General features: G+C 32.0%; 2 protein-coding genes across 4 annotated transcripts in view; one reads left to right on the forward strand and one right to left on the reverse strand.

Moving 5' to 3' along the window:
* LOC127711177 (TBC1 domain family member 10A-like) overlaps nt 1-5,638 on the reverse strand; it is a 35,183-nt gene extending 29,545 nt beyond the window's left edge. Inside the window, exons 1-2 of the mRNA XM_052217145.1 lie at nt 5,239-5,638; nt 738-837 (exon numbers count right to left, since the gene is read on the reverse strand). Coding sequence (XP_052073105.1) covers nt 738-837; nt 5,239-5,378 — 240 coding nt within the window. The 5' untranslated portion in view covers nt 5,379-5,638. The remainder of the gene's footprint in view (nt 1-737; nt 838-5,238) is intronic.
* A 408-nt stretch (nt 5,639-6,046) lies between these two features.
* The window catches only part of LOC127711175 (ataxin-2-like), a 77,531-nt gene continuing 71,463 nt past the window's right edge, over nt 6,047-12,114 (forward strand). For 2 of the 3 annotated variants that reach the window (XM_052217142.1, XM_052217144.1), the window contains exons 1-2: nt 6,047-6,326; nt 10,810-10,849. In XM_052217142.1, the coding sequence (XP_052073102.1) occupies nt 6,268-6,326; nt 10,810-10,849 (99 nt within the window). In that variant the 5' untranslated portion in view covers nt 6,047-6,267. The remainder of the gene's footprint in view (nt 6,327-10,809; nt 10,850-12,114) is intronic. The other variant, XM_052217143.1, reaches the window with a different exon arrangement.

Here is a 12,114-nt window from a genome sequence, read left to right on the forward strand (position 1 = left end):
AGAACAAATAATACTTTCATGAATTAATAGTTTGCAAAACATCTCATGTAACTAAGATATTTAATTTAGAAATCCCTGTATGTAATGTTGACAAATATAATTTTTGTGTATGTGCTTGAACGGTTGAAACTCCATGTAAATGAGGTAGGTTGGATTTATATCAGCTGATATCTACCTGTAAAAAAAGGCCTCAGGGAAGATTATTTTTATAGCTAACTGTGTAACCCTCTTTAAATAAAGAATTATAATATTATTATTATTATTATTAAAATTTCACTGGTAAACATCAGAAGAATATGTTGATAGGCTATCAATAAGACTAGTTTAAGAAATAAGGGGAAAAAATGTCAACATTTCATACTGAAAATTTAGTAACCAATCTGATTTTTACAAAAAAAAAGATAGACTTTTGAGAAAATAAATTACTTTCAGAAACTGTCATGACTATTGTAATGACTATCTTTTAAGGTTATTACATAATGGGCATCTTCTCTTTTATTATTTTTTTTTGCTAATGTCACTCTTCTAGTACTATTCGTGAATTTCTACACATATACCATTGTATACAGAATTCTTTTGTTTGACTTGTAAATGATTCTAGTCCCAACCTCTTTATTAAATCAAGTGGTAAATGATTCTATAGTCCCAACCTCTTTATTAAATCAAGTGGTAAATGATTATATACCTCTTTAAATGTTTGTAAATGATTATATCTATATAGTATACATTTGTTTTACCTTTTTAAATCTTTTACTCATACATTTTTCCCAATTTTCAAACATTTCAAGCCATTTCATCTCTCTTTTTCTTAATTTCTCAAATGAAATCCTGTGTTCTCTGAAAACAGACATTACAACCATTCATAATATTTACATATATATATATATATTTACATATATAGTTTAAACAAATTTCATTTCTCAGAGTAAATCATACTTTCAAAGTCCCCCTGAATGTAGTACCGTGTTATACATGTTTTATAACAAATAAAATCATGAAAATGTTTATACCAGCATGCAATATTTATAAAGTACAATACTGTACGAGCATGATGAGTCTGTTTTTAGCTAGTGAAAAAGATTACGATTACAAAAATAATTGCTGTAAAATTGGTAATGATGATAATGTGAATGTAATGCTAATACACTATTCAGTATTTTGACAAGAAATCTCTCAGACTTTTTAATAAGTTTAAATACATTTTTGACACTGATAATCTGTACATCATATAAAAGATCAGCTATATGTATGGCAGTTTTATTTGAACTGGTTAAAATAAGGAGATGCTGTAACGTATGATTGCTGGTGAGACAACGACCACCGAAGATCAAAAGATGTAAAGTTCCTGTTACATCTTTAAATAAAATGCTCTGTAGGGCGCAGCTTGATACAACTGCAGAGGTTGAACCCTAAACAGGACACTACAATCAAGCTTGATACAGCTCTCAGTTTGGATTGTGATTAAATATTTGACACATCTTAGGTTTCTGACACAGAATAATTGTTGTCAAAGAACTGAAAAATTTTAAATTGGACATTTACCTGTTATGGTCCAATATCCAAAATCTAAATAAACGGTTAGATTCAGCATATCATCGAACCCCAAAAATTATTTTTTCTATTAAATCAAACAAAGTTTTATTCGGACCCTCGGACCTCAATGTCAGTCAGGGGTAATACTTGTACACGTAATTTTTATTTACTTGAAGAAGTAATTATAATATACTTATATAAGTAAATTTGTAGGATACTTATAATACAAGTGTATTTTATTGACTTGTATAGGTAAAAACAAAATTGGCTTAGTTATGTCCCTTAGACATTCAGATTATTTTACTTATATAATTGAAAAAGACATCCTATCTTCTTTTCTTGAATTCTTAGGACTTCTTTGCTCTAACAGAATATTAAATTGTCTGTCCTTTGCAGATGTCTTAACTAATCATTTAAGTGTAATTTCATGGACAACGAAAATCTCATTTGTCTGTTATCTTCAGAACACTGCTCATTTACAAGCCCCCAAGGAGCAATTTTTGAAGGCCTTGTGCAAATACTTAAGATCTTTGCACAATCAGTTTCTTTGTTGAATTAATGAGATGAAACATTGAACTCTAATAAAAAATTATGAGCTAACCTGGGAAAAATCATTAAAGGCATGTTTTTACATCTCAAAACTTGAGAATTTTTGAGGGATTGTAAAAAAAATTTACTTATACAAGTGAATTTTTGAGAAAATTAAGGGGAGATTATTCAAACATTATAATTAACTTATATAAGTATATTTTTTTTACTTCTTCAGGTAAATAAAGATTACTTGTACAAGTAGTACCCCTGACTGAATGTGGACCAATTTGATAACAGGGCCCTAAATCCAAAATCCAAATACAAGGTTAGATTCAGCATATTCGAGAACCCCATATTTTCAATTTTTGTTGAAATCAAACAAAGTTTAATTTTGGACCCGATTTGGACCAACTTAAAAACTGGTCCCTAAATCGAAAATCTAAATACATGCTTAGATTCAGCATATCAAACAACCCCTTGAATTCAATTTCTGTTAAAATCAAACTAAGTTTAATTTTGGACCCTTGGAACTTTAATGTAGACCAATTTGAAAACATGTCCCAAAATCAAAATTCTATATACACAGTTGGATTCAGCATATCAAAGAACCCCATGAATTCAATTTTGTTTTAAAATCAAACAAAGTTTAATTTGGACCCTTTGGACCCTAATGTGGACCAATTTGAAAATGGGCCCCAAAATTTAAAATATAAATACATGGTTAGATTTTTTGGGTTAATTACTCATCAGACAAACTGAGACAATGTTTTCTTTTGGTCTGCTTAGTTATCAGACAATCTGACATGATTAATGTTTTATTTTGGGTTACTTACTCATCAAACTAACCTCAGCAAAGTTTTGGATAACTTACTCCTTTGACAAATTTACACGAGCAATTTTTTGCATTAGACCTAAATAAAAAATATGTTTGTTTGCTGTTCACTGGCAGACACCAACCATATGAGACCCTCATGGGTAGTTATTAAGGTTGTTAAACAACCCCTAGAAGTAGAAGTACTGTCCGACTGAAATTGTTTTATTTCCCTCTTGAATGATTTTTTTTGTGTTAAATTTTCTGTTTTTACCAAGTTGATGAAATAGCAGTTTTTCATATATAAAATAAAATAATTTAAGAACAAGCATTCTGGGAGTATTGCATGGCAATACATAGTCCCCTACTGGTTAAAAATTAATTGTACTGGAACAAAATGCTAACTTGATCTATAACTTGTCATGGTGTAAACTATATAACAAATATCAAGTCAATATCTTCAAGCATGATGAAAAAAAAGTGTGGAAAACTGAATATTTAAGCGAAGGACCATAACTCTGCACAAAAATATCAGACCGGAACAAAATTCGAACTTTACTTTCACTTCCAGCACTTGTTTCTTGAGCGTTAAGATTATGATTTTAGCTAAAATAATTTTGTAACTTCATTGAAATTGCCTTAAGTTGACATTTGATCCATTTTTGATCCATTTTTTTTGCATTAAAAGTGTCATGCTCCTTTCCAAATCGCTTGTAAAAGATTGGTTATTTTTTTAAGTTTTCCTTGTCCCCCATTGAAAAAAGCTATTCTAACCATGGATCAGTGGCCGACCAAATATAACAGAAATCCATATTCTTACAATAATGACTTCAGACTCACAAATAGAACAGCTGACAGAAGAACTATGATCCCAAAAGTGAAAAACATGCGTTCAGCGCACATTAATCTATATTTGTTTAGATCCCTAAAGTTACATGTATATATTTTAATGCAAATGCTTTGTTTCAATTCATTGACTTAACAATGTTTACCATGTTTAAGTTGCATATAAATTTGTTAAATCGAAAAATAATTTTATGAGAAACAATGATTATATCATAAACAATTAACACAGAGATATATTTTGCCTTTTTGTAATTTTGATAATGCAAATGTTGAAATTAAAATAGCAATACTTTAACAAGTAAGTTATAAATGCAAATATTCAAAGTCAATGAACCATGACTGAAGGTACATGTTTATGGCTAAACAATCTCCATGGAAATGAGATGTGCCAATGCTAATACAACTGCATACCATATTAATGCATATGTTGTTTCCTTTAAACAAACCTAAACACAAACATTAACTGACATGAGCAATATTTGTGTTACTTACTCATCAGACAACTAACCCAAGTAATATTTGTGTAACTTACTTATCAGATGAATACATGACAACTCAGACCAAAGACAAGTCGGACCAAGACAACTCGGACCAGTTTGAAAGACAATTCGGACCGCTTATGAAAGCAACGCAGACATGTTTGAAAGACTTCTCTGACCACTTTTTTGTATTTTTATCTAATTTTAAGATATTTGTTGATTTATTTATAAACGTATCTGTTTTAGTGGAAATTTTCAAAGTCCAAACTTGATCTGTAACTCATCATTGTGGACTCACATACTTTAATTCAGCTCTGTCTGTGAAGGCGTTTACAAAAAGTCCTTATGACTGTTATTTTCACAAAATCTTCAATGTCCAAAGCGCGTAATTTCTGAAAAAATCAGCAGACCGGAACTTAAGTTAAATTCCATCTGTAACTCATCATAGTAGACTCACATACTAAAAATCAGGTCAATATGTGAAGGCGTTTAGAAAAAAAGTCTGTATAACTGTTTCTTGCAGAATGACAGAATGACAGTCCAAGGGTAAAACTATATGGCCCCGACCTGCAAATGTAAGTCAGCAGAGCCATAAAAAATATACATTAAATAAAACATTAAAGCTCTGAAAGGAACTTTCTACTTCAACACCTTGTAATGTTGAATCCAGGATTATCTCACAATTGAATTTCTCCTTATATAAGAGTTGTTTTTAAATGGGCTGGACCAGTATTTCAAACTGGTCCAAGTTGTCAATGAACCTGATTAAAAGCGTATTTATATGGACCCAACCAATTTTTTAACTGGTTCAAGTTGTCTTTAAATTGGACCTAGTTGTCTTTGATTCCAAGTTGTCCTGATTTCTAATCAGACACACTAACCTGATCAATGATATTATGGATACCACACAGATACTTAATTTTACTTATCAAAGTTCCTATGTTGTCTCTTCCTTTTAGATTTGAACATCGGTAAACTAATGTCACCTTTACCTACTCATTAGACAAATTGATGCGAACAGAGTTTAGGGTAACTTACTCATCTGGGTCAGTGTATTGGTCACCACCCATGAAACCATATCTATCAACATGAGCCATAGCACTGCCATTTTGCATTTCCCTTCCTTTCTCAATCTCCTTCATGTCTCTTGGACTATCATCTGGAATTGCATTTGCCATTTTTAGAATGAAATGTCTATCACGTATACATTATTTTAGGTGTTTAGTCATGCTTTGCTTTGCATTACTAAATAATGTTGATGTTAGAGGTGTCTTGGGCTGGTTAAAAGGTTGGAAAACTGTCTTCTCGAAGAATGACAGTTCGTTTTTTATTCTATCTGCGAACAATAGCACTTAAGGAATTTTAAACTGATCAACGAAGGGTGTCAACTGTTATAACCCAGAATTTATTTGCTTGATGATCTTCAGGAAGTGGTGTTTACCGGAAGTTTACAGTTTTATGACACATGCTCATTGAACCATGACGAAATAATTATCGGACTTTCTTTCTCATTTCTTCTCGCTTATTATAAACTTAAACTATACAAAAGCCTTACACGATTTGTGTATAGACTGGTTTTATTTCAATGAGCTGTCCAGTTATTTTCAAATAATTTCATTGGGGTCAAATCGGGAGAGACCGACATTGGTTTTTACACACAACTCACTACTTCTTGGAACAACTGAAATAGTCCGCGTTCATGTTTTATTTATCTGATAACAAAACTTAAAGGAATAATGTAAATAATAATCACAAAAGAATTGAAAAGATTTCAATAGATGGGTTAGCATCAAATCTGCAAAATAGGAACAATATTTAAATATTTAACATAAGAAAAATAGTGCGGCCTCCATAGCAGAAATATATTCTACCGCGTAGCAGCCTGTGGCAGAATAAATCAACTTTGATTGAACAAACCAACACTTAACGTATATTGCATTGATTTGCTTTTAGTGACATTATTTATAAACTCTAAGATTTGCGGAAGAGATCGGTACATATTTTGTACCGATATGAACTCCTGATTTGGAGAGGATCACATTTTAAACACGACCTGACAGGACCTCCATGATGAACAGTCAAAAGAGAAACAGAACCCATCGACCCAACACAAATACTGGAAACAGGTGCTATATTCAGTGTCTCACAACAATTTACCCCTCGCCATGACGTAATTTGAGAAAATTCTCAGTGTCAGTGAGCCATCAGTCCTTGTTTACTTTTTTGTATCCCCAAGTCAGTCTCAGTATCTGGATGTTACACGTTGTTCATGACCATTCAATATGCGGCCATGATTTCGGTCTGGCTAATAATTTACATTATATATTAACTGTAATTGAAGCAGATTGTAAAACAAACGGATATATCAGTTTAAAAACCAAGATGTCAAGAAGTTATTTCAGTTGACACACTTCTCAATATGAAGGATTTCAATTAAATGAGAAATTACATAATTTGACAGGAGCACTATTGCCACTAAGATAAAACCCTTAGGAATTAAAGTTAACCGTACCATTGAAAACTGGTACATGTACCAATGTCAACACTTACCATGGCAAACTTGTACCATCATAAACAATGCAAAGTCGTACCAATTTATTTAGATTTACCTTAGAAGATAGGTTTTGATTGACACTATTTGAGAAGAATCCCTTTTGTCGCTATATTTGTACAATGTATGTATTGTGTCACTAACTTATATAATACAACCCACCACCATGGCAATCCACAACCCAATACAGTGGGAATATTAGGACACTGGGAAGTCTTTTATTATGCTAGAGGAAGCCAAAGTACTTGGACTATAAAGGGGCTCCTTGACAGGACTAGACAAGCAAAAGCGATATATATACAGATTGATCTCCAGGAACAAATCGAGGGGGTAACAAGACATTTCGGCACCCAGACAAATCAGCACCCAGGTCCGAAGACATTTCGGCATCCGTTTTGGACATTTCGGGACCAGGACATTTCGGGACCAAGACAATTCGGCACCTCATTTTTTTTCTATATATATATATTTATCGCTATTTTAAAAAATTTTCTTGCTGACTGATCATTTTCTTTCTCATTGGAGTCGAGTGATATGAAAAATTATCGCTAGAAACTAAGGGCCCACGTGCCCGTTGTCAATAAAATTAACAACGTCGTCATAGGTAAAACCGCAATAAACAGATTATCATTGGTCAGCCCAACTTGATTGCTTTTCTCACTTTCGCCGTACCGGCTCAAGCGAGAAAATCAATCTCGTTGAGATAACCAACGATAATCTATAAATATTAAGAAAAATAAAAGAATTGTTACAGAAATATTAAAATCCGTAAATAAAATATGCATTGCAAAATTTGAAAAAATAATTGTCTTTTTTTAATTAAATCCTAAACGATGGTGTTTGAATAAACATCGTTAAATTTTAATTAAATCCTAATTGATTGTTAAATATGATGGTGTTTGAATAAACATCATTTAATTAAATCATAATTAATTGTAGTTATGCATTAATCAGTATTTTATGTAAGTTTATAATGAAATTTGATAATTTCTCAATGGAGGTCAAAAGTGTTTAGACTGTGGGACCAGTATTGTAGCAACAGCATCTCCACCTCCAGACTGCTAAAGGAAAGTGCCAGTGTGTACGGAACACCACCAAAGAGACTTTGTTAAAACTTATAGTGCTGCCTGTATATATGTTAAATGTTATATTTACAGTATTAAAATGTTTCATTACTATCATGTGTTCACCTTTGATGCAAATCTAGTGCTGTTAACGTGTCTATAAACTGTTATGAATATAATTATAATAAATAAAAATTATTGCTATATTAACACTAAACTTGCAAATTGAGGTCATGCCCATGCACATATCTATATCACTCCCAGTAAATTTTAATTTTTGGTTCATTATATTTTGATCAAGAATTTAATAATTGATTTTATCTTTATGAGGTGCCGATTTGTCTATGTTAGGTGCCGATTTGTCTAGGTGCCGATTTGTCTGAGTGCCGAAGTGTCTTTCTCGGGTGCCGATTTGTCCGGGTGCCGATTTGTCTGGGTGCCGAACTGTCTAGAATTCCAAATCGAGGGCCACTTTGACCAACTGAGACCCCCAAAGTTTCCATTTCCTCTGCATCTAGTCCAGATCTAACCCATGACCTTCAGTACTGTAGCCATCTGTCTTAACCACTAGGCCATCAACCCACATGTTAGTGGTCTAGGTGCACAAATTCCTTCATAAATCAGCCAAATTCAATTTGTTATACTAGACTTTAGAAAAAGTTGATTTCTTTTATGCTTTCTTGATTCATCACTTTAATCTAGTTAGGATCTTTTTTCAGGCTTGTTTGTACACCATGCTTCAATTTGGTGAGTCAAACAAGAAAATCAACCTTTAAGCTTTTATCCCTCTGAAATGGCAGCTAAGGGAAATAATTCAACAGCAGTCGCAGAAGAATATTTTTTTGTGTGAAAAATTGCGTAATGGACACAAAAACATGCGTTACAGCTATTAAGTAAACGTTGTATATACTGTCACTCAAAAGAACGATTTTGTAGGTGAACCTTGTTAAGAACTTGTTGAAAAATTCTTGTCAGTAAACTTCTGATGCAAATTATCATCCTTGTTATCCGCGGTTAAGAAGACAGTCACTGTGTTTATAACCTGTAGATGTGTATTCCATTGGTAAACAAACTAAAAGTTGTGTATTCGAATCAACTGATTAAGATTGGATGAGCTCATTTATGTTGTCCAATCAAACGCTCTGAATAAGAAAGGGAATGTGTCAAAATATTTTTTGGTGTTTTACCTGTTCCATGTGGGATCTCCGTGTTATGTAACTAAAGTAATTCTACATGTATATTTTGGTATCAGGTATTTAAGTTTAAATTAAAACTGAACATGATGGTGAACAACTGATTATTTTAATTTTTGAAAAAAACAAACAAACCAAAGTTTTGAGAAATTCCCTGTACTTCACTTTGTATATTTTTAGCTGAGTTCATAAAATCAAACAATGACCTTTGTGTTGAGTTTGGGTTTGAAGCCATGATGGCTGGAATAAAACGGAAGTTAAAGATCTTAAATTGACGTAAATTTGACGCTTTGAAGGAAAGGACATGCTTAAGAAACGGAGAATGTAAGAAAAACAAAGTCAATGATGCCTTTACAGCGTGGAAATAACGCAGGACTTGATTTATTTTGCGTATTTTTTTTAAAATCCTGCGTGAGAAACGCATAATTTTGCGTTAACACGACCGGTGAAGTCAAACCCACATTATGTCATATTTTAACCTACAAAAATGTATGGTGAAAAAAATGTATGTTTGAATTAAGGGATTGTATGTTTTCAAAAAATTAAAGGAATTTAATTCAGTGTTATCCTCCAGCCTATATGATGATGGGGGACCACAGAGCCTTCTAAATATTTTTTTATCCCACAGCGCTTCCTTTGAGATAAGCGGGCAGCATGTTAATTTTCATATATATTTAATCATGAACTGTTGATAACTTTTGTCAAGTTAAAGATCACCGCTGAGAGGAAAATCAGTATTACACCAAAATACACAATAATTGATCGACTTCAGTCTATTCTTAACCTGAATTTGCCTTATCAGATCGCATAATTTCGTAGATTATCATCAAAACAATAAATGTTTTTCTTGGATACTTATTTATGTGTTTCAGGGTTTGAATTACACCTGAATCAAGGGGAAAGATCGAAATACAAATTTCCTGATCATGCTGATTAATTGACGAATTGAATATCAAATTTATTATTGGTCAATAATGAAAATCTTTTTTAACATGACAAATGAATATGATAAAAACACATTGTAACTTTGCAATACACAAGTACAAATATTTATGAATGGAAGATGTTTAACATTTGAAAAAAAATATAAAGTAAACTTGAATTTACGATAAATTCATAATGTGAATTGATAGTTAGGGTCAGGATGTGAAATTTTGTTCTTGGGCCAATTAAAAATACATGGGGGGTTCCAGTTACCTGACCTACCCTACTTTAAACCCCCAGCCCTAGAACTTTTATTTCCATTTCTGAAAAATACATTTTAAACGATCCCATTTTGTGAAATGTTAATTTTAAAATAATTAAATTCACAGACTTCTGTCATCTGAATTTCCATTAGACATGTTAGAAGTATCCACTATGGCTAAAAAATTATAAATGCAACAAATTCTTAACATAATGCTACAAAATTAACTATATATAAACAATACACACTGAAGCAATCTTGAATGTCAGACTGCAGAAATTGGTCAGTTGTTTATTTTAAATCTTTAGTTTTAAAAAGTTGTATTCCAAAAATTTCAAACTGCTTAATAAAATAATATCTTTAGACGAAGCAGTTGCTACAGACACGTAGCCAAATAAAAAAAAAATCTCACCTCACTGCAAGTTTTAGATGACCCTTAACATGTATTTTTATGTCTTACTTTTTCAGTTATTTCTCTCTATTGTATTTATTCATAACATAAGGATATTCATTACGATTATCATGTTTATTAAGTAGTATTAACTTTATTTTTCATTGTTGACAGAGTTTTCTCCCTTGATTTACCCATGTAGATATATTTACTTCTTGTTTTAGGGTGACAAAAGCAAGAGGAAGCTTCGACAAGAATGTGATTGTAAGTTAGATTTGTCTGTTAAATAGATATGCCATAATCAATGATAATCAGCCAAGGGTCTAACTTGAACAAGTTATTACAGAAAATAACAGGCATACTGTTATTGTGGGAATTCTGACAAGAGTTATCTCCCCCAGTCATGAATTGTGTTAAAATAACACGTCTGTTACTGTACAAAGAAACAATGTCTGCAATAATGCCTTTTAGTTATCATAGACATTTTTGTCTGGAGAAACGCAAATTAGATACTTTCCAATTGATAGATATAAGAAGATGTGGTATGAGTGCCAATGAGACAACTCTCCATCCAAGTCAAAATTTAAAAAAGTAAACCATTATAGGTCAAAGTACGGTCTTCAACACGGAGCCTTGGCTCACACCGAACAGTAAGCTCTAAAGGGCCCCAAAAATTACTAGTTCAAACCGGAAAACCAACGGTCTAATCTATATAAAAAACGAGAAACACTTATGAACCACATCAACAAACGACAACTACTGAACATCAGATTCCTGACTTAGGACAGGTGCAAACAAATGCAGCAGGTTTACCGCTGTTTGTTTAATTGTTAAGATCTCGTGTGATTTCAACAAGTTAACATGTTTACATTATTATTTGCGCCATTTTCGATGAAACAACATGGGCACAGTGATTACCAGTTTGTTGTATTTTGATGATAACTTTGTCTTATATTTGTAAATTAAAATAAAATTAGTGGAAGTGATTTAATATTTTCACCTGAAACCTATGCTGTGTCAAATATTTAAACACAATCCAAATTCAGAGCTGTAACAAGCTTGAATTTAATGTTCACACTTGCCCCAAATGTTCAGGGTAAGACTTCTGCGGTCATATCAAGCTGTGTACTGTGAAGCATTGTATTAAAATATTTTCTTCAAGACCAACTGCACATCAATAATAAATTAAATTAAATAATGGAGCAGTTTGTTCCAAAGGCTCTAAGGTACATCCCTTCCGACTTGTTTGTTTAAATATGTTAACTTGTATTAAAGAACTATGGTATATATAGCATGTATACATGGTATAGTAAGTATAGAAGTTATAGTTATGATTTGTTTTTCTGTCCTCCTTCAATCATGTCAATATTCAATGTTCAAGTTGATAAAAAAATAACTCATTGGTGTACTGCATAAATATGATAAAAACAATATTCCTTTCCATAGTTTATCATACTGTAACCTTTTTGAAAGTTTGTAATCAGCAACTTAAATATTTTGCCTTTAAGATATAATTATTTCCTGTATAT

This window comes from Mytilus californianus, unplaced genomic scaffold, assembly GCF_021869535.1.
Source record: "Mytilus californianus isolate M0D057914Y unplaced genomic scaffold, xbMytCali1.0.p SCAF_8, whole genome shotgun sequence".
NCBI lineage: Eukaryota > Metazoa > Mollusca > Bivalvia > Mytilida > Mytilidae > Mytilus > Mytilus californianus.